Source organism: Pan troglodytes, chromosome 1, assembly GCF_028858775.2.
Source record: "Pan troglodytes isolate AG18354 chromosome 1, NHGRI_mPanTro3-v2.0_pri, whole genome shotgun sequence".
In the NCBI taxonomy this organism is placed as follows: Eukaryota; Metazoa; Chordata; class Mammalia; order Primates; family Hominidae; genus Pan; species Pan troglodytes.
The window spans coordinates 155124775-155148487 of NC_072398.2; the positions used below are offsets into that span (position 1 = coordinate 155124775).

General features: G+C 35.4%; 1 protein-coding gene across 5 annotated transcripts in view; it reads right to left on the bottom strand.

Annotated features, from left to right (window-relative positions):
* MSH4 (mutS homolog 4) overlaps nucleotides 1-23713 on the bottom strand; it is a 118395-nt gene that overhangs the window by 20094 nt on the left and 74588 nt on the right. For 3 of the 5 annotated variants that reach the window (XM_524742.8, XM_054684430.2, XM_054684436.2), the window contains exons 10-17: nucleotides 15354-15418; nucleotides 14040-14209; nucleotides 13232-13368; nucleotides 12206-12309; nucleotides 10988-11112; nucleotides 8539-8739; nucleotides 5051-5169; nucleotides 3599-3727 (exon numbers count right to left, since the gene is read on the bottom strand). In XM_524742.8, coding sequence (XP_524742.2) covers nucleotides 3599-3727; nucleotides 5051-5169; nucleotides 8539-8739; nucleotides 10988-11112; nucleotides 12206-12309; nucleotides 13232-13368; nucleotides 14040-14209; nucleotides 15354-15418 — 1050 coding nt within the window. Of the gene's footprint in view, nucleotides 1-3598; nucleotides 3728-5050; nucleotides 5170-8538; nucleotides 8740-10987; nucleotides 11113-12205; nucleotides 12313-13231; nucleotides 13369-14039; nucleotides 14210-15353; nucleotides 15419-23713 lie in introns of all 5 variants that reach the window. The other 2 variants (XM_054684420.2, XM_063800242.1) reach the window with 2 other exon arrangements.

Here is a 23713-nt window from a genome sequence, read left to right on the forward strand (position 1 = left end):
CTGCAGGCTCCTGTTGCTGATCTCATGCATAAAACCTCAACCTAGAACTTTTATGCTTATTCAGATCAAGTCAGAATTTAGTAGCCCTCCTATCCAAAGCCATTGGTCTGTGTAGGTCAGATTATTCTGATTGCTGCTTTAACTCTGCTTCCCATTACAGTAACTTTTCCACCTTGTCCTTGGTGGCTGAGTGCCACAACTTGGCCCCTACCACCCTGGGATCCAATTATTCCTATTGCATTTGGGTTTTCCAATTCAGTGCCTGCAGTAAAGGCCTTACAGTGGGCCGTAATGTCTGTCCTACATAGAAGAGTGACAACAGAGCTCTTCAAGGCTGCCAGGGCTCCTCTCACAAATTTATTTCTCATAGTCATGGTAAAAGGTATGTCATTTGGACTCTTCCAGGATGGGTAAGTGATCTTAAATGACAAACCCACTCTAACATTCCAACCTCCCTAAGCTTTGAATCCCTTCCTCTGCATTAAACCAAGGCAACTCATTCATGGTGGGCCAACTTTTGGTCTGTTTTTCAGCCAGTCAATCAAACTGTTAGATCGCTTTCTAACTCTTTGAGTTGCAACATTAAATGCACACCTGGCTTAGTAAGCCCATATCAAAAACTTCAGCCTAATCCAACTTTATGTTCCTTCCACCCTTATCCCACACCCTTAGAATACATTCCCATGCATGTTCCATGGATTTCTGTCTGTATAAAGTAGAAAATTCAAGTAGTTCTTTCAGAGTGCAATGTATCTCCTTATAGTCACATTTTGTACCTCACCTTTAGAGATCTAGCTATAGGTCTAGAAGCAAAGAAATGTGGTGGAAGTGCGACTTGAGGAGACTCAGCATTGGCTGGGATGCCATTACAGTTTCCTCAGGTAATGCTAGGTTAATCCCCTCAGATGCAGTTAAGTGGTCTCTTCTACTGGCAAAGACAACTCATCAGAATTTAGGGCCTAAATGTCCCCAGGTTCATCAGTGTCTCCCTACACATTCCTATTCCAACTGGTAGTCTCCCATTCCTTCCCAACTAATGCCCTCACTTTAACAGGAGATACCCTATAAAGCTGGGAGTTCAACTTGTGTTGTAATTCTGGCATAGGATGAGATTCTGGGTTTGATTTTCAGCAATCTCAACCCTGTGACTATAGGAGATAAGGATTTCCTTCAGGGCACATTTAGGTGCTTTCAAGTCATTTATGCAGCAATGAGCTGGCAATTTGGTGTTTTTTTGTTATTTAAAATTTTTTAGTTAAAAAGTAACACACATGCTTCTAAGTTAACACATTAAATAATGCATTAAATAGCAGCAAGGCTAATTAAGTCCTGCTTTTGGAAGCAGTGAGGAAGTGATGCACATTTCCTGGTGTCTACAGCCACTGTCGCAGAATTGGAAAACACTTGTGGTTTCTAGCTAGGGAAAGCACAGTTCCTGCTAACCCTGGTGTGCTTGTTTGCCTGCATTCACCTGGAAGAAAAGGCTCAATTTCGAGTAGAAGTTAGTGACCATAAAGAGGCTTTTTTCCCATCTAAGTTGAGGCTTCTGAACTCAAGTTTTCAGATTCATGCAGCCCGGGGATCCATGGATCCCAGGTTAAGAAACCCTACCCTTCTTACAGCCCCCCTGCTGTGATCTAGGGACACATGTGATGCCTGGTTCTTCCTGGTAGTGACAGGCAGGCCCTCACCAAGTATGTGATGGGCAGTGCCTGGAAGTCCCTTGGGTGGGGGCCTGAGCTGGCAATTTGAATCCTTGAGTTCATCCTTTGCTTTCCCAACTTTGTCTAGTGACACTAGGAGCAACCAGCCAATTTCATTATATTCATTAGTTTGCCAAAAATGTTTGGAAGTATCATATATAAAATCACCTGGATCTCTGCTGCTTACAAGCAGTTGATTAAGAGTATACGATAGTGATATTTTACTTACCACTATTGTCAGATCATACCAGAACCAAGATTTGTATTAGGGTTCTCCAGAGAAAGAGGACCAATAGAGAGGGGGCGGGGCAGGAGTGAGAGTGAGAGAAAGAGAGAGAGAGAGTGTGTGTGTGTGTGCGTGTGAAGAGATTCATCATAAGAAACTGGCTCATGTGATTTATGAAGGCTAACAAGTACCAAGGTCTAAAATGGGCTAGCTATAGGTCCAGGAGAGCCAATGGTACAACTCCAGTCCAAAGCTGGCAGGTTCCAGACCCAGAAAAAGCCAATGTTTCAGTTTGAGTCTGAAGGTAGTAAAGAACAGATCTTCCATATTGAAGGCAGCCAGGAAGGAGGAGTTTCCTCTTACTCATTGGAAGGCTTTTTGTTCTATTCAGGCTTGCATTTATTGAGTGGGACCCACCCACATTAGGGAGGGCAATCTGCTTTACTCAGTTTACCAATTCTAATCTCATCCAGAAACACCCTCACAGACATATCCAGAACAATGTTTGACCAAATGTCTGGGCACTCTGTGGCCCGGTCAAACTGACATGTAAAATTAACCATCAGAGGCACTAATTAACTTTTAATCTTAAGTAATATATGCACTTTATTTATATGAGAAATTGAAACTGACACATTCAAAATTACAAAGACTAATATTATTTATTACCATTACTTTTGATTTATCACATACCTTTAAGCATAAAATAGATTTTTCTCATTCTATATAATAAATCATTACGAGCTGGGCATGACGGCTCAGCCTGCAATCACAGCACTTTGGGAGGCTGAAGTGAGTGGATCACTTGATCCCAGGAGTTCAAGACCAGCCTGGGTAACATGGTGAAACCCCGTCACAGCTAAAAATACAAAAATTAGCTAAGCATGATGGTGCATGCCTGCAGTCCCAGCTGCTCAGGAGGCTGCGGCAGGAGGATTGCTGGAGCCTGAAAGGTGGAAGTTGCAGTGAGCCAAGATTGCGCCACTGCACTCCAGCATGGGCAACAGAGTAAGACCCTGTCTCAAAAAATAAATAAATATAATAAAAATAAATAAATCATTATGGACTTTCATTTAAGGTAAATCACTTCATCTTAGGGACATTTTAAGGTATCTTAAATAAGAAAAAGTATTTTTATCTCAGTTTTGTTCATATCTGTATATATTGTGAGTGATCATTTAAAAAGATATTTTATAAATTAATTTAATAGAGCAAAAATCAATGTTTTACATAGTTGATTTGTGAAAAACTACTTTCTTTAAAGGAATAAAATTTACTTAGTTAGGTAAAACAGATTTTCTGTAAAGTTACCTGAGTTGCCTAGTGCTTTCCTCCTGTTGTAACATCATAGTCAACATCATTGCACATGGAGGCAATTACTGAAAGACCTTCATATTTTGCTACTGAATTTGATGAAATTAAAGCCAACTGACTAATTTTGCATTATTTGAATTTCTTGATTTCATCTTTTCCTTATCTATATCATGGCTATCAAACTAATGATTCCCACTTTCATTGGAAATGAAGGAACAAAAATATAAATGCGATGATATGTGTTTACTATCTAAATTGTTTTAAAAGCTATTTGTGGGTGTCCATAAAATTCAATAATAATAAAAGGATACATAAAGAAGGACTCAAAATCAATACACTTAAAATAAAAGAATACCTTTAAGCTCAGTAGATATTCACAAACAGCATAACAAATGCCAATACCTTCTTCCGTATTAGTACCTCTGCCAAGTTCATCAATTAATATGAGCGATTTGTCATTAGCATTATGTAGAATATATGCTATCTGAAATATATAATTTTAATATTTATTCATTGTAACCAAACAGCTGTCAATATCACAGGAAAAAATGAGGAGAAACCCAGTCTCTTTATAAGTTCATCTGAAATGTATTCTTAGAGACATCCTGCTGAGCAGAAAATAATATTGTTTTCTTTTCTAAAAATCTCATGACTAATAATTCCAGTAGAATAGCTGATGTGTACATAAATAGACATATGCATATGTATATGAGACAACAGAGTAAATAACCATTATCTAAAATATTGATGCTTTAGATACAGTGAAAAAATGCAATAAATTAAATGTTTAAACTAAGCACAAAGATGGTCATTTTCTTCTCCACAAATGACTAATCAATTACTGCTATAAAATATCCAAAACCATCTCTCAAATTTATTTAAGTATTACTATATACCCTGTAAAGATGAAGTAAAGAAAAATTTAAGAAAAAATACCTAAGTCTTGATTCTTGGTTTAACAAATAAATTTAAATCCATGACCAATGGAGACTAAGACTTAAATTGACAGAAGTGCTCTTTTCCACTGAAGATTATTAACCTCTTTCTCAAAAATAGAATTTTACCTTTATTATATTATGACACAATAGTAACTTTGATGGACATTTTACCTTTCTATGAGACTAAGCTTTTTGAGTGCTAGGACCATTTAAAAATATGCCTTAAGTGCCTAATATATTGCTACGATCTATTATAGATATTCAGTACACAATAAATAATTATATAAATCATGGGACAAATGATTAGTCACCACCTATCTACTTGAAGAAAATTTTCCAACTAAACAGTGATCCTAAATTCATAATACAGATATCCCAAGAGTTACACTTAATTCCTTCAGTTCTAAAGCCTACTTGACGTTTGCTCAATCAGAAATAGGTGATACTTTGGTACAGGGAGTGAAAATTCTATGAGGACAAAGAAGAGGATGATTTTTGAAACCCTTCTAACACAGTAATCTTTTGTTTTAAAATCAAGCCTATGAAGAACCATAAATACTATGCAAAATGGTACTGAACCAGTTATCGTTTTCTGAAGTCTTTTACGTATTTCCTATAAAAACATTTAGGCACACTTTTATTACTTAATAATGCTAGCTCTTTCTCTTAAAATTATATTTTCAATTAAACATTGTCTTCCATTTCCACATAAAACAGAAATTAGGAGGCTGTCTTTGACTGCCCTCTGGCTCTTAGAAAAGGGTATAAGCAACATCTGCATATTTTAGTATAAAAATATTTTATGTGACAACTGGCCATTAGTGAGAGAATTTAATGTTTTTAACATAAGAAAAGTTTTGTTTGGGTACCTCTTTCATTTCTTTCATAAATGTTGATGAATTTGTTTCGATATCATCATCAGTACTAATTCTTGTAAAAATCTGTTTAGCAATTCTAAAGGAAGAATATTCTGCTGGAACATATGATCCTGTAAAATATAAGGTCAAGATAAATTGAAATGTGTTTATAAAATATAATTACTAATAACATTTTGTACTTCTCAGATTATTTACAAGGATTATATGGTAGAAAGAACACTAGATATGGCATTAGAAGACATGACCCCAGTTCTATCCCTTATTATAAAAGCTTAGACAGCACTTAAACTTTCCCAGTCCTAGCCGGGCGTGTTGGGGGGAAACTGTGGTCCCAGCTACTCGGGAGGCTGAGGCAGGAGAATGGCGTGAACCCGGGAGGCGGAGCCTGCAGTGAGCCGAGATCGCGCCACTGCATTCCAGCCTGGGCGACAGAATGAGACTCCGTCTCAAAAAAAAAAAAAAAAAAAAAAGTTGCCCTACCGTACAAAGTTATCCAGAAGTTCAAATAAGGCAGTAAATGTTCAAGTACATAACAAACAGACAGTTATAAACACAATAAAAATTTTAAATAACTTACTTGAATGATAAAGAACATTCAAAATATTAAAATGTGAAGGGAATGCTTATAAAGCTTATGAATATAATATGCCAATTACACTGATCTAATCATTATACATGGTATGTATTCAAACATCACTGTGTATCTCTTAAATGCGTGCAATTATTATGTCAAAAATAAAATAAATTTAAAAAAAGAAATATGAAAATCTGAAGAAAATGCCTATAAAGCTGAAGTTAATAAAATCATTATAAAAAGATATAAAGAAATATCTGTGATTACAAACATGGAGAAACATTCAAAAGCAAAATAAAAGCAAAACATTTAATAAAAAGAAAAAAAAAGGTGAATTTTCACCCACAAGACTGTTTCTGCCCAAGAAGTTCTTGTGCTAACTCATCTAAAATATTCATTTTTTGAAAACAAATCAATCTGATTAATGCACCAGTCTCAATATAGAATAAAATCTAAAATGCATTCTAACATTTTAAGAAGATAAAATATACAAATAGTTGAAAGGGAAACGTACCACATATACAGAATTCTGTATAGGTAAAATGGTGAAATAATAGCAGCAAAAAAACCAAAGCCAGATTACTCCAAGATTAAAAACAAAAAAAGGATAAAGAATAGGGCTTAACTCTGAGGAATAAGGAGTAGCAAGAAAAGAAACCAAAAGTCAGACTAATATTAATGAAAATAAAAGTAATAATCATAACAGTAGTAATTATAATAACTGCACCTATACCATTCGACATACTAGGTATTTTATATCAACTCTTCCTAATTTTCAAAATAACCCAATAAATTGGGAATTATTTTTCTCATTTTACAAATGAAAAAGTGGAGGCTCAGGATCACAAAACTAGAAAGATGTATCTCCTCCATTCTACTCTATTTTTTTGCTTGTTTTCCTAAAAGGATGAATTATGAACCTAGAGTGGCTTCTGACACATAATCTCATGATAAATGTTTGCTGAAAATAAATAATGAAGTGATAGAGCCAGAATTTGAATCAGAACTTTCTGGCTAAAAACAAAAACAAAAACATAAACAAACTTATAAGGTATTATATATATAATATATAAGGTATTATATATAATACCTTAAATATATCAGGTATATATATTGTATATAATACATATGTAATATATAATACATATACATATCATACATATAATACTTTACATATACATATATATTACCTTCATTATATAAATGTGAAATAAATGTGAAGGTTATACGTATATATATATGTACCCAGTGTTTGTGTGTGTGTGTGTGTGTATATATATATATATATATATATATATATATATATATATACACACTCAGGATACCACCTGAGGTGGGAGGTGGAGGAAAAGGGTGAAAGTATATATGAAAACCAAAATGTTACATACCTTTATATATATATATATACACACACACACACACACACACACACACCCAGTGTGAGTATATATATACTAGGTAGTATATATACGGTATTATATATATATTATATATATATAATGTATATAATATATATATTTATATTATATATAGAAGGTATATATATACCCTATATATATACATATAGCATATATTATTAAGTGGTATATGTTTGTATTTTCTCTGCTCTCTTAACCTCCATCAAAAAGTTTCTCAACCTTTCTTATCTAGATTATTACAGAAGCCTCCTGGCTGGTGTATATATATATATATACATATATATATATATATACACATACATACATACATACACACACACACACACATACACACACATATACATATATACATATATATTAGCTCCTCATAGCTAATTCAAATCGAAGTATTATGTCTTACATGAACAAGACAGTATTCTTATAAGGCGAAGGAAATTAGCTAAAATGTCCTTTTAATTCCAATAAACCTACAAAATCAATAAAATATTTACTCTTCATTAACTCATTCGTCTCTGACTGTCCCAGTACTAAGGGTGAATTTATACTGTATCACCAATATTATTATTGCTTTGTTCTCCTTACAATTCATTACATTAGACCAAGGTTTCTCACCCATGACACTACTAGTATCTTGGGCTCAATAAATCTTTCTTATGTGTGTGTGTGTATGGTGGGGTGAGGAAAGCAGGGGAGCGTGGAGAGGGAGAGCTGTCCTGTGCATTGTAGGATGTTTAACAGCATTCCTGGACTCTACACTCCCCTCAGCTGTGACAACCAAAAATGTTTCCAGATATTGCCAAATTCTGGGAGTTGGGAGGTAAGGGATCAAAACCACCCCTGCTTAAGAACCACTTCATTTTGGCCAAGTATCTCATCTCTGATTCATATAGTTCTCAAGGAAACCCAGTTTTCAGAATTAGGAGTTAAGCTGGGCCTCCATATTAAGAAATAGGTAACAATGTTGGGTCAGTGACAGCCATTTAGATGCATGTATGCACATGTGTATGTATAATATATCAACTGCTATGGCCAACTTATTGGTACCCCTCAAGTTAAGGGAAATGTTTCTCTGCTCAATATTATATTTAATAATTTTGGAAAAAACTCACATGGATTATTAAAGGCAACAGCTTAACCTACTCATTTCACTTTTTCTCACAACAAACTTTGTGTTTGAACCAGAAATAATTGCATGATTCAATTTAGTAATATTTGATGCAACTTTAATAGTTATAGTAAGAATGTTCCCAATTCTGTAGTATCCCAAAAAAATTTTAGTGCAATGCAATTGAAATTGGATGGAGCTTAATAAATATCAAATAGTAGAGTTATAGTTTACACAACAGACACACTGTTATACTTTTAGGTAACAGAATCTGCTCCAAATTGTTCTTGGGTTAATTAGGCACATGGCCCTAAAAAAATTAGGCACAAAGCATTCTGAAAAGAGTGTAAAACTGGTCATTATAAATAAAGCCATAACTTACCAATCTGGGCCATAATCTGACAAAGAGCAATCTGTTTTAAATATGTGGATTTCCCACTCATGTTTGGTCCAGTTATGATCAAAAAATTACTCCCTTCTGTAATATAGGTATTGTTGGCAATAGGTTTTTCCGCAGATATTTTTTCAAGAATAGGATGCCATCCCTGTTTGATTGCTAAAGTATCAGTAAATTCTGGTCGAACTTAAGAAAAAAAATAGAATGGTTTTTAAAGATTAATATATTTGTGTCTAAAGATTTTGTAGTGTGTATGTATTGTCTATATCTTAGTGATTTTCACACTGGTCAATTTGGAATAAGAACATTAAGGTATTATATTATCCCAAATCCCCACCCAAATTCTTCTAAATTATAATGGACACACTCTAATCACTATCACAACTTTTATTCACTTCTAGAGAACTCTAGAATTTAGTTTTTTACGACTGTCCTGAGCTCCAAAATAGTTTATAAAATTTTCAGCTTTGTGTAGATTAAAAAGAACCAAGTAGACCAGGCATGATGGCTCATGCTGGTAATCCCAGCATTTGGGAGGCGGAGGAGGGCAGATTGCTTGATTGCTTGAGCTCAGGAGTTCAAGACCAGCCTAGGCAACATGGTCAAACCCTATCTCTACAAAAAAAAAAAAAAAAATTAGCCAGGTGTAATGGCTCATGCCTGTAGTCCCAGCTACTTGTGGGGTTGAGATAGGAGGATCTCTTGAGCCTGGGAGGTGAAGACTGCAGTGAGCTGAGATTGTACCACTGCACTCCAGCCTGGCTGACAAAGTGAGTCTCTGTCTCAAAAAAAAATAAAAATAAAAATAAAAAAGAACCAAGTACTCATTGATTGTACTTTAAAAATCATAGTTGGTTACTGGTAATACAGAATTGCACATTTACTTACTCTACCTTAAACACTACTTCCCTACTTTAATATTATTTCAAATTTGGTACGCTTAGCATTTATTTATGTATTTATTAGAGACAGGGTCTTGGTCTATCACCCAGGCTGGAATACGGTGGCAAAATCATAGCTTATTGCAGCCTCAAACTCCTGGGCTCCAGCCATCCTCCTGCCTGCCTCAGCCTTTCAAGAAGCTGGGAGTACAGGCACCTGCCACCACTTCTCACCAATTTTTTTTTTTTTTTTTTTTTTTAGAAATGAGGTCTAGCTATGTTGCCCAGGCTGGTTTCAAACACCTAGCTCATAAGTTGAGGTATGATTATAGAATAAAATCAAATATAAAAATAATTCTTTCTAAGCCCATGGAGAAATTTTGTATAAAAGGAAATTTCAGAGAATGAGAATAGAGAAGATCAACACAAATAATTTGTTAATTTATAGAAACGAATAAGGATCAGGTCTCTATGGATACCACCTGAAGTGGGGGGAGGAGGAAGAGGGTGAAAGCATATGTGAAAACCAAAATGTTCCATACCTTTATCTAAAATGCAAAAACTTGAAAACATTCATCATAAAAGTGAGGTTAGAAAAAAAATTTTAAGTATTTTCAAAAATTCATTATTTATAGATATGGAGTTTCAGAATGATCCTTCTCAAACTAAAATGAAGCAAGACTAAATCTCTTAATAGTTTAAAAACAAAACTACCATTGGAATATCTGACCCCTAAAGTAGAGTTTTGACGCAAAGGAGATATAAAAGTTTGAAAAGTTTTGGCCTATAAAATACCAATAGAAAAAGTTAATATTTCCATAAGAAATATGAAAAAATCTTAAGATACATCCCATAAAAGTAAATTAACATAACATTTTAGAAATTTTACTGCTGATTTACATTAGGAATTTCAATGTTTTTAATGTAATGAAGTCTACAATTATTCAACCATAATTATCACATACTAGTCCAGTAAATTTGCATACTGGAGTATGGTTATTACTGGTAAGTTAGATAAGAAATGTCAAAGCACTAACTCGAAGTATTCATTTAACATGAGAAAATTACTTAACATTTATATTCATGGACTTTTTATAGACTTGGGATATAAAAATAAATTACATAATTCCTAATTTTGGTATGTTCACATCTAAAGAGCTAGTGGATTAAAATGCTCACTCTGGAGATGCATTTCTCTCTATTAACGTTTATCACGCTGCTTCTAATAAGTATTCAGATTTGAACTTTATAAATTTAGATCACTGTCATTTTTACCAAGGAGACAGCTCTTGCAGACTTTCTTATTTGGGGAATCTTTAGTTTCTTGCAATTTTTTCTTTTTGGTTTGCCAATTTCTGAGAGAATAATTTTTACTTCAAAAAAAATTTTAAGGGTAATCTCACTTTCTTTATTTTGTGTCTTAGTCTAGGACCAGAGGCAAGAGACTCTATTTCAAGTTAAAAATTTTAAATGTCATAACTATTATATCAAATTGTTTGAATCAAATACAAATTTAACTATGCAATATGTTTATTCCAAAGAAAGCAACTTACCATAGTCAGAAAGAGTGCAGGCATGAGCAAATGACAGTAGCATATCCAGCATTGACACAGTGTCAGATAGTTTATATAAGCAATGAATATGTTCATAAATCTCACTAAGCAGTTTGCACACTATCCTGAAAACACATGTTTGGTAAGACATGTAATAATGTTTTTTCAAAAGGGACATACATTGTAATCGTAAAATAATATTAAATTCATTGCCTGAAGTAAAATAATATTCACATCTGAGTTATACACTATAGATAAAGCCTATTGTTCATCTGTCTCATTTTAGAGATGAGGAAATTGAAGTTTTTGCTCAAGATCACAGCTACTTAGTGGCAAAGAATCTATCTTCTGGTGTATTAACATAACATTTTTGAAATAACTGCTTTTATATGATATTAATAAAATAAGTTTTTATTATTAAGAATATTTGATATAGGTCAAATCAAGCCCTCATTATACTTGGAAAGATCCCATTTGCTAATCACTTTGTGAATTTGCAAATGTTAAGTTCAACACAAAAACTATATGCATTTTCTCTCCATCCATTTTTTCTTTCTCTCTCGTTCTTGTTCTCTCACTCACACACATGCACACAGACACAATATCTGAATAATATAATTATTTAAGTTTTTATAAGGCAGAGTTATACTGTGATATAGTGCAAAAAGTTTTTCTCTTGCAAAGATAAATATGTACCCAAAACTTACTATATATTAAAATGTTTGTGGTACATGCCTTGAAATTGTCTTGAAAGCCCAACCTTTCTCTTTATTACTTCAGCCTAATAAGTGTTCTAAATCTTCTACTTCTTCTTTCTAGCTGTATTGCTACTATTTCATGACCAGCAAAAGAACTGACACTATTGTGATATTGCTATTGAATTATTAATATCAAGGTATAAGAAGCTGAGGACTTACAGACCATAGGAAAATAATAAACTGAATGAAGCCCAGGTAAGCCCCTGATGTGCCAAGTTCTACATCATGGTAGAATGCACATTACAGAAATATCAATTATAACAGTATTTGTTTGCAATTAGATCTTCCCCGAAGCTTCTGTGAGGCTCAGTGATTCTAATCACAAAGACAGACTTCCTTTGCTAACATGCATAATTCTACAATTGTCTGTAATTAGATAAAAATTAAACTAATACAATTGTAACAGTTTCTCAAATTAAACCAATTTAATTCAATATTCAAATACTTCAAATGCTCTTACATATAAGTCATGTGATAGATTTCTCTCAAAGATTCTTGGCATCTTTCATTCATTTTAATTAAATCTGCTGATGTAAAGCTGTAAGAATTTTTCACTTTAGAAATCTGCTGGGAGATTAAAAAACAAATGTCAAGATAAATGCACACTACTATGAAATGTAAGATTTTAAACAACAGAAATATGGGTATTTAGGTTAATCATTTTACTCTTTGAGATATGGTATCACAAAGAAAGTTCTAAATAATATTTGTGAAACGTAAGAGGTGGATCACTTCAAAGGATAAAGCCAAATTTTTTTAACCCATACATTCATTTTTAAAAAGCAGGGTATTTTGACCTAGTTCATCTGGGATGACTACTCTGATAGGTCTTAAAATGTTAAAAACACTACATCTTATTACCAAGTAACATGCATGATGGACATCAGTGATCCTCACTCCATCTCTGACCCCTGTTGCAACCCTTGTCCTATATCTGAACCTCAAGTCAATCTCTAATCTTACTCAAGCTCTAAAAGCCTGAAAGCTAAATGGTTTGTTCTTATCAAAAAGTACCCCCTAAGCAGATAGAACAAAGATTAGAGTGGGTTAGACTTTCCCAAACTGGTATATTGTAAAGGAGCTATATAGGAAAAATTATTCCTGTGGTACAAAGGTTTGGAAATATTAGATTTTTAAAAGTTAAGTAGATTTATTTACTTCAGGACTTTTTAAACCTTTAACAGGCAAATGGTGTGGTATTTTCCTAATTTCTTTTATCATAAACAGCTTTTGGATGTTCTTTCTTCATTTTCCTTTTTTTCTTACACCAAGCTCCCAGAACTGTGGAAAACACTGAGTTTGGTATTTCTGCAAAAGCGTCTAAATCACTCTTAGATTAGTACATTAGTTAGGTGGGTGGGTAGGAATAGGAGAAGATATAGAACATTCAGAAATTTGGCTTGCAAAACTCAAGAAGTCCCAAAAATATGTAGACGTAATTCTATAAAATCAGAAACACTAATTTCCTAACCACTCTAAAATGAACCTTAATAAATTCTGAAGGAAGTTGATCAGTAGGTAGGGCTATACAATCTGTAGTCATCTGGATGAAAAATCCTCGAGCAGAGCTAAAACTTGTCCTTAAAGGAAGACTATATTTTTCTCCAAGTTGTGATATCATTCCTGGTGACCAGAAACAAGAAAAACAAAAACAAAACAAAATGAATAAATTTTAATGAGAAAAATCACTCTGTTTTAAAGAGTCACATGGTTTTTAAATTCTTATTTTATACATAAATAGGAGGTCTTGTTGCTCTTTCAAACTCTAATAATTTTTTTTTTTTCGAGACAGATCTCACTCTGTCGCCCAGGCTGAGCACAGTGGCACAATCATAACTTACTGCAGTCTTGACCTCCTGGGCTCAAGTGATCCAAGTGATCCTCCTACCTCAGCCTCCGGAGTAGCTGGGACTACAGGCATACATCACCATGCCTGGCAAATTTTCTCAGTTTTTGTAGAGACAATGTCTTGTCTCTACAAAAGACTAGCTATGTTGCCAAGGCTAGCCTCAAACTCCTGGACTCAAGCTATCAGCCTTCCTTGGCCTCCCAAAGTGCTGGGATTATAGGCATGAGCTATTGCACTTGGCAATGGAAGGTTTTCAAAAGGAGTTTAGTATGAAGGCTGCCACATATGCTGTTTCCTTAAATGGCACTACATGCTAACCTTATGTTTTGGTAACGAAAAATAAATTTAAAATATGTATGGCTAGTCATCAGCAGCAAAAAAGGACAGCATGTCCTGAAAAGGCTGTTTCATCCCTACAAAAAACATTATCTAATAAATAAATTACCTGCTATGTCATCTACAATCTCTGTGTATGTTCTTCTTGCTATGTCAAGAAATTCATTTATGTTAGACCTCACTGCATAGCACTTCTGAGTCCTCATGTTTAGGCATCCTTTCATGTATCTTGCATCATCATTAATTACTGTTTTAATCTTTTCAAGTATGATTCCAAACCTAATATTAAGGCCAAAAGAAAAACATTATAGGCAATAAGTCAAAGAGTTATTTTAATTTATAATTTGAATCACAATTGATGATAGCAAATTGTTGAAAGTTATTTTGAAATAACTAATTAAGCAACAAATATTTAAATTTACTTAAGTTAGAGCTGTGACTATTTCATATTTAAACTGTTTCATCAGTCAGGACTAGTCTAAAACAGCATCAGGACCCCAAAAACAATTCTACATCTACTAATAGAGCTCACAAATTACATATACTGATGTGCCTGTGGGTACAAATACATCTCTAAAGAACTGTTATAAAAATTCTGGCTTCATGCTCATTCACTCAATAAACATCAATGTACACCATGTATCAAGCACTGTGCTAGGTGAAGAGATTCAGAGAACAATAACATATGATCCCTGCCTTCGGTAGAGGCAAGAGACACTAAACACATATGTAGACAGCGTAACAGGAACCTCACAATTACCAGTGGTAAAGTTCAGTGATTATGCAAACCAGAAATCTGGTAACACATATTTTCCTCAACTTTTCCTTCATTCCATTCTATATTTTATTTGTAATTAAGCCAGTTTTATTATTAACTTCAATGTGTGGCCTCACACGGGATAAATATTCAATTAATAGAATAATAGTTCTTAAGTATCACAAATCTTTTCAGTTCAGAACCAAGGTCTGGATTGAACCAGTAGTTCTTCAGTCCACAACTACTGCTAATAATTTAATACTGTTAAAATTAAACAGCATTTAGATTGTATTCAATATTTATATCTACTATTTTTTGTTACATTAGACCCTTCATGATTTAACAAAATAAAGAAATATATTTTTATTATTTGCAAGTCTTTCCATGGAGAATGGCTTTAAAAAGAAATATTAAAATTGTGCTTGGATTTCAAGTTTTCATGCTATTCTAATTGTCCTTTAACACAAATAATCAATGTGTTGTTACCCTATTTATTCTACTTATAATGTGAAATGTACAATTAGAATTTTGATGAATAGGTTAAAGATTCTGTTAACCAAAACTCAAGTAATTGTTCCATAGAATACAATTAGAGTCTTTAAAATCAGTTATGATCAGGAAGAAGAGAATAATCTTATTTTTTATTAACGATTGAGTGACAAAGACCTCTTGTCTTCCAAGGAACCATAGTAAGCTCTTAATAAAGGTGTATTACAGTTCTTCATAGCAATCTATTAAAGAATAAAATAAAAAAGTTAAGGATAATCAATTACAAGATCATTCAAACATATCATTTTACAGTTGTTTAATACTTTATAGTTTACCAAGTGCTTTCTTCATTTCCTCATTTATATACTCATAAAATATATTTTTAGCTATTTAGCTGAGGATAGACTGTATCTTTCCCTTTTTCCAAATAAAGAGTACATGGCTAATTAGTGCCATCCACTGCTTATTATAAATTTTATTTTTCTTGCCTCTCTACTAATTGTTAACACCCGACAACTTACATATATAGGTACTTAAACAACTACTGTTGTACATTTAGAGTACTCTACATATAATTCCAAAATTTGGGTTAGATATACATTAGACCAAAAAAGTGCTTTGTATATTCATAAATAGAGCAATTTCTCAATTCTTATATAGTAAAAGTAGGAATTTTATTTTGCTTAATGAAAACTATGAGGGGGTCACTAACTAAATAAACAGAAAAGAAGAAGAGAAAGCATATTTAGCCTGGCCATTATCTCCTTTTTTTAGTTTGATATGAAGCAACGGTGATAACTTTTTTTGCTTATGAACAGAAAATAATATGCACAGACAGATAAAAACTAAAAAATTCACCAAAACTGAAAGAAAAAAATTAAATCTACTATTGTCCAAAGATAAACATTCTAAATATTATAGTATATTTCCTGTCAGTATCTAAAATAAATAATTTTATATCATTGTATGCTCCTTCCCCAACCCCGACTTAATCCAGGTTGAGTATTTCTTACCCAAAATGCTTGGGATCAGAAGTTCCAGATTCTGGATTTTTTTCAGATTTTGGAATATTTGCATATGTACATAATGAGATATCCTGGAGATTAAACCTGAGTCTAAACATGAAATTCATTTATGTTTCATGTACACCTTATACACATAGCCTGAGGTAATTTTATACAACACTTTAAATAATTTTGCACATAGAAGTCTATGTACATGGAACCACCAGAAAGCAAAGGTGTCACTATTTCAGGCACTTAGGTGGACAATTTGTGATTGTTTGGCATCACTATCATTCCCAACTCTGAATTTATATGCTACCAATAAGCAATCATTTTTTAACACTTATTTACCCATAAGTACTTAACAGTAAAAAAAAAAAATGACATACCATTAATATAGTGAAAAAATGTGTTCAGGCTAACAGCACGGTAGCACCCCCAGAGTACCTGCATCAGCTCTTAAATGACAGCAACAACTAATAATTTCCAGTATCCACCTAAAATGCTATATTTTGATTAAGAGGTTACTGTAAGCTGTATTTTATTTTTCTAAGTGAGATGAAACATCAGAAACAGTTAAGGGACCAGGAAGTGGGTATTCTAAGGATACAGAGGCATTTTGCTGGCCCGCTTTTAGAAATGTTTCCTCTAGAGTCATCTGCTTCATTAATAATGGTTTTTGTAATAGAAATTTCTCTTTGATTTTACAATTGACATGATTTCTTGTTCTGTTATGAATGTGTGCTGCTCCATTCTTATACAGTAAAAATAGGAATTTTATTTTGCTTAACAAAAACTGTAGATCTTCAATAAGCCCATCACACATTTTTACCATATCTGTAGGCGTTTTTTCTGCAGTGTTACAACATCATCTTCATCGTCATTACTGTCATGATCACCTTGAATCAGAACCATTTTGTCTATTTCATCATCCGTTGATTAATGAACAGCTGGGGCCTCATTATTGATGTTAAAAATATCAATTGGCCTGGCGCCATGGCTCACACCTGTAATCCCACCACTTCGAGGGGCTAAGGCGGACAAATTGCTTGAGCTCAGGAGTTCGATACCAGTGTGGCCAACATGGCGAAACCCCGTCTCTATCAAAAATACAAACAATTAGCTGGGCATGGTGGTGCGTGCCTGTGGTCCCAGCTACTCAGGAGGCTGAGGTGGGAGGATGGCTTGAGCCTGGGAGGCAAACGTTGCAGTGAGCTGAGATTGCACCACTGCACTCCAGCCTGGGTGACAGAGTGAGACCCCATCTCAAATAATAAATAAATAAATACAAACTTTAACACCCAGTTCTTCCAGCTTACTGACAGACTCTGAAAGTATACATTTTGCATATTTTAGGAGGTCAGACATAATTTTTTCTCACTTGACATATGGAATCCTACAAAGTCACCACCTTGTTTTATCATCATCCTTGAACAGCATCACAGGCCAGAAGTTGTGCCAGGCATGCACAACCACGTCTTTAGTAACTATGTTCCAAGTACTGGCAACAGCATATATGGCATTCTTCATACTAAACTCCTTTCAAAAACCTTCCATTGTCAGGTGTGGTGACTCACACCTGTAATCCCAGTGACTCAGGAGGATGAGGCAGGTGGATTGCTTGAGCCCAGGAGTTCAAGACCAGCCTGCGCAACATAGCAAGACCCCTGCCTATAAAATTTTAAAAAATTAGCTGGGCATAGTGACATACGCCTGTACTCCCAGCTACTCAGGAAAGGTGGGAGGATTACTTGAGCCTAGAAGTTCAAGGGTGCGGTGTGCCATGATTGTGCCACTGTACTCCAGCCTGGGCACAGAGCAAGACTGCAACTCTAAAAAAACTTCCACATCTATGCTTCTGTTCACTGCTGCTAGCACGCTGTTCAAGAAAGTGTTTTTAAATTTACAAGAATAAAACAACTTCATTAAAAAGTAAGCAAAACAGACACTTTTCTAAAGACATACATGTGGACAACAAACATATGAAAAAAAAGCTCAATATCACTGATCATTAGAGAAATGTGAATCAAAGCCACAATGAGATACCATCTCACACCAGTCAGAATGGCTATTATTAAAAAGTCAAAAAACGGACGCGGTGAGCTTGTAGAGAAAGAAGAACATTTATACACTGTTGGTGTATGAATGTAAATTAGCTCAACCATTGTGGAAAGCAGTGTGGCAATTCCTCAAAGAGCTGAAAACAGAGATACCATTCGACCCAACAATCCCATTACTGGGTATATATGCAGAGGAATATAAATCATTTTACCATAAAGACAAATGCACACGAATGTTCACTGCAGCACTGTTCACAATATAGCAAAGACATGGAATCAACCAAATACCCGTGAGTGACAGATTGGATAAAGAAAATGTGGTTTATATACATCATGGAATACTATGCAGTTATATATATATATATAAAAACAAGATCATGTCTTTTGCAGGGACATGGATGGAGCTGGAGGCCATTATCCTTAGCAAATTAACACAGGAACGGAAAATCAAATACCCCATGTTTTCACTTAAAAGTGGGAGTTAAACGATGAGAACTCATGGACACAAAGATAGGAACAAGATACTGGCGTTTGCTTGAGGGTGGAGGTTGGGAGGAGGAAGAGGAGGAGAAAAAATAACTATTGGGTACTAGGCTTAGTACCTCGGTGGTGAAATAATCTGTACAACCAACCTCCAAGACACAAGTTTACCCACATAACAAACATGCACATGTACCCCCAAAACTAAAATAAAAATTAAAAAATTTTTAAAAACTGTTTTTGTATTTACTCTTCATTGATCTAAGGATACTCTTGTCACAGTCACATGGCTGAATTAATGAAGTCACATTTAGGTGAAAATATATGGCATAAACATTATTTTTGATGAAAATTGCAGCTGGAGGATTAACAGAAGAGTTGTCAAGGCATAACAAAATATTTCAATCATCATCCAATCCAGATTCCCTGCAGTGAGCATGAGCTGCTGGTGTAAAATGTTTGTGAGACCAATTGGAAAAAAAATGTCCCTGGTGATTCAGGCCTCTTTGTTCGCATAATAATAAACTGGTAAGAAATTCACTCCTTGAAAACAGCAAAGACCCAAGGTTTTACCTATCACAGCACGTTTACACTTACGTGTGTCTGCTGCACTAGCACAGCCCAGCATAGTTGTTTTCTGTCCTTGGCATCCTTAATTCCCACAGGGGCTGCTTCATCAGCTGTAGTCAGTGTCTTTCTGAGGCAATAATGCCAAAACAATGATTTTTAATCAGTATTATCGATTTGTTCTGGCATCAGATTTTCATCAGCAATGACCTTGGCAAACTCATCAATGAATTTCTCCAATGCTTCATGATCAGCAGATGCTCAATCACTATAAATCTTTAAAAATTTAATGTTATTTTCTTCTTAAATTTCTGCAACCAGCCTGTTGAATATTGACAGTTCCCTTCAATTTTCATTTCATTGTGATAACATCTTCACTTGTTTCATGATCAGTATACCATTAAGTGGCATGTGTTCACTGCAAGGCAGATGGATCCATTCTTTCTTTCTTTTTTTAAAAATGTTATGCAGTGTTTTTCTATTTTTCATTAGCTTCTGTTCATCACTTTCAGCATAGAACTGCAACAGTTTATCCGTTTGTTTCTTTAGGTCATATCTGGCAGTCATTCTAACAGCACACGCTTCTTTAAGACCTTTGACACTTACACCATTATCCAGTTTCTCCAATAGCTTGACTTTCTGTGTTACATATAAACGTAAGTGATTCCTCTTTTTCTTATCACTGTTACTGCAGGCCTTTCTGACATTTTCTTTGTTTTGTTTTTTGTTTTTGTTATCTTAACTACTAGACAAAGCAGGCAATAAGCAAAAAAACAGTAATGCACATCAGTCTTGGCCCTATGTGGAGCATCATGGAAACTTGCCATTGGCACATCTGACCTGTAGCTGTGTCATTGTGTTACCCTTTGTGGGAATGTTTGCATAGAAGAATCTGGGAGTGCACAGGAAAGATATATTACAGATGAAGATAGCTGGGAGGGTCTTTTTTCCCTTTAGGATGCTGAATAAACTGTGTTGACTACCTGCATTTTGACTGCAACCCATTACATAAGGTCAAGATGTAAAATTTTCCACTTGTGACATCACATTGGTATTTAAAAAGTTTCTGAATCTGGAGCATCTAAAATTTTTAACTTTTGGGTTAGGGATGCTCAACTGATACTATATCATACATATAAAAAACTTTTCAAGGCAAAAATGTTTAATAATTCATAATATTCCAGTCTATGGAAAGCAAATAGTCTCTTCCTGTAATTACTGCAGTTCTACTCTACTTATAATTTCTCACTGATATAAATAAATAATACTGTAATGACCATTGTTGGACATAAATATTGGCCAACGTTTCTGAAAAGTTCTTTCAGACTAATCTCTAGAAGTAGTGTTACAGGATCAAAAGATATATGTTGCAAACATTTCCAGCACAATTCCCTGTAAAGTATGTGAAATCTGTATTTTTACCAGCTGTTTAATAAGTTGTCTGTCTCATAGATCTCTAATTAGAAATGAGTTACATCCTTTAAGATAAATGAAAATGTCTGCTTCTTTGACAGATAAGAACTATGGTTTTAATTGGTATTGCTTTGATTAATGATGAGGTTAACATTTTTGGTACCATTTATTAATCACCTTGATTTCCTTCTTTGGGTCATTTTCCATATTTCCATTGGCATTTCAATATTTTCCTATGAAATTACATGAGTTTTATGATGACAGAAATTAGTATTTTGTCTGTCTGATACAGTTAGGGTTTGTCTCCCCACCCAAATCTCATCATAAATTATAATCCCTAGAATTCCCATAATCCTCACTTTTCCAGGGAGAGACCAGATGGAGGTAATTGAATAATGTGGGCAGTTTCCCTCATGCTGTTCTCATGATGGTGAGTGAGTTCTCAACAGATCTGATCGTTTTGTAAGTGTGTGGTAGTTCCTCCTGCATTCCTTCTCTTTCCTGCTGCCTTGTAACAAAGGTGCCTTGTTTCCCCTTCTCCTTCTGCCATGATTGTACATTTCCTGAGGCCTACCCAGCCATGCTGAACTGTGAGTCAATTAAATCTGTTTCCTTTATGAATTTCCCAGTCTTTGGTAGTTCTTTATAGCAGTATGAAAACAGACTAATAAACTGTCATTTGTTATAAATTTTTCCTACCTTTGCCTTTTACTTTGCTTTTGACATACCAAAGTTTAAAATTTGTGTTTCATGAAATCTCTCAATATTTTTCTGGTGATTTATTCCATTTATTTCATTACAAGAAAGGTGAAAACATTTTTGAAGTCTTTTGCCACATTACTTTAACTATACATATTTGTATTAGTCCTTTCTCATGCTGCTAAGAAAGACATACCCAAGACTGGGTAATTTATAAAGGAAAAAGGTTTAATTGACTCACAATTCCACATGGCTGGGGAGGCCTCACAATCATGGCAGAAGGTGAATAAGGAGCAAAGTCATGTTTTACATGGCAGCAGGCAAGAAGAACATGTGCAGGGGAACTCCCCTTTAAACAACCAACAGATCTCGTGAGACTTATTCACTACCAGGAGAACATGGGGGAAACTGCCCTATGATTCAATTACCTCCACCTGGCCCTGCCTTTGACATGTGGGGATTATTACAACTCAAGGTGAGTTTTGGGTAGGGACACAGCCAAACCATATAATTCTGCCCCTAGCCCCTGCCAAATCTCATGTCTTCACATTTCAAAACCAATCATTCCTTCCAAAGAGTCTCCCAAAGTCTTAACTCATTTCGGCATTAACTCAAAAGTCCACAGTCCAAATCTCATCTGAGACAAGGCAAGTCCCTTCTCTCTATGAGCCTATAAAACTGGAAAGCAAGTTAGTTACTTCCTAGATACAATTGGGGTACAGGCATTGGATAAACACACCCATTCCAAATGGGAGAAAATGGCCAAAATGGAGGGGCTACAGGCCCCATGCAAGTCCAAAATCCAGTGGGACAGTCAAACCTTAAAGCTCCAAAATGATCTCCTTCAACTCCATGTCTCACATACAGGTCACACTGATGCAAGAAGTGAACTCCCATAGCCTTGAGCAGCTCCACCCTTGTGCCTTTGCAGGGTACAGCCCCCTGAACCCTGCAGCTGCTTTTAAGGCTGGTGTTGAGTGACTGTGGCTTTTCCAGGTGCATGGTGCAATCTGTCGGTGGATCTACCATTCTGGAGTCTGGAGGACAGTGGCCCTCTTCTCACAGATCCACTAGGCAATGCCCAAGTGGGGACTCTGTGTGGGGGCTTTTGCCCATTTTCCTTCTGCACTGTCCTAACAGAGGCTCTCCATGAGGGTCCCGTCCCTGAAGAAAACTTCTGCCTGGACATCCAGGCATTTCCGTACATCCTCTGAAATCTAGGTGGAGGCTCCCAAACTATTCTTGACTTCTGTGCACCTGCAGGCTCAACACCACATGGAGGCTGCCAAGGCTTGAGGCTTGCACCCTCTGAAGCCATGGCCCGAGCTGTGTGTTGGCCACTTTTAGCCATAGCTGGAGCAACTGCAACGCAGAGCACCAAGTCCCTAGGCTGCACAGAGCAAGCGGGGCCAGAAAACCATTTTTTCCTCCTAGGTCTCTGGGCCTGTAATGGAAGGGGCTGCCATAAAGGTCTCGGACATGACCTGGAGACATTTTCCCCATTGTCTTGGTGATTATTAACTTTTGCCTCCTTGTTACTTATGCGAATTTCTTCAGCTGGTTTGAATTTCTCCCCAGAAAATGGGATTTTCTTTTCTATTGTATCCTCAGGCTGCAAATTTTCCAAACTTTTATACTCTGCTTCCTCTTGAATGCTTCACTGCTTAGGAATTTCTTCCCCCTGGATACCCTCTCTCTCAAGTTCAAAGTTCCATAGATCTCCAGGGCAGGGGAAAATGCTGCCAGTCTCTTTGCATAGCAAGAGTGACCTTTATTCCAGTTCCCAAAAATCCCTCATCTCCATCTGAGACCACCTCAGCCTGGACCTTACTGTCCCTATAACTATCAGCATTTTGGTCAAAGCCATTCAGCAAGTCTCTAGGAAGTTTCAGACTTTCCTACAACTTCCTGTCTTCTGAGCCCTCCAAACTGTTCCAGCCTCTGCCTGTTACCCAGTTCCAAAGTTACTTCCATATTTTCAGGTACCTTTACAGCAGCACCCCACTCTACTGGTAAAATTTACTGTATCAGTCTGTTCTCAGCTGCTAATAAAGACATACCCAAGACTGGGAAATTTATAAAGGAAAAAGGTTTAATTGACTCACAGTTCCACATGGCTGGGGAGGCCTCACAATCATGGCAGAAGGTAAATCAGGAGCAAAGTTACATCTTACATGCCAGTAGGCAAGAAGAATCTGTGCAGGGGAACTCTGCTTTATAAAACCATCAGACCTTGTGAGACTTATTCACTACCAAAAGAACAGTATGGGAGAAACCACCTGCATGATTCAATTATCTCCACCAGTCCCCGCCC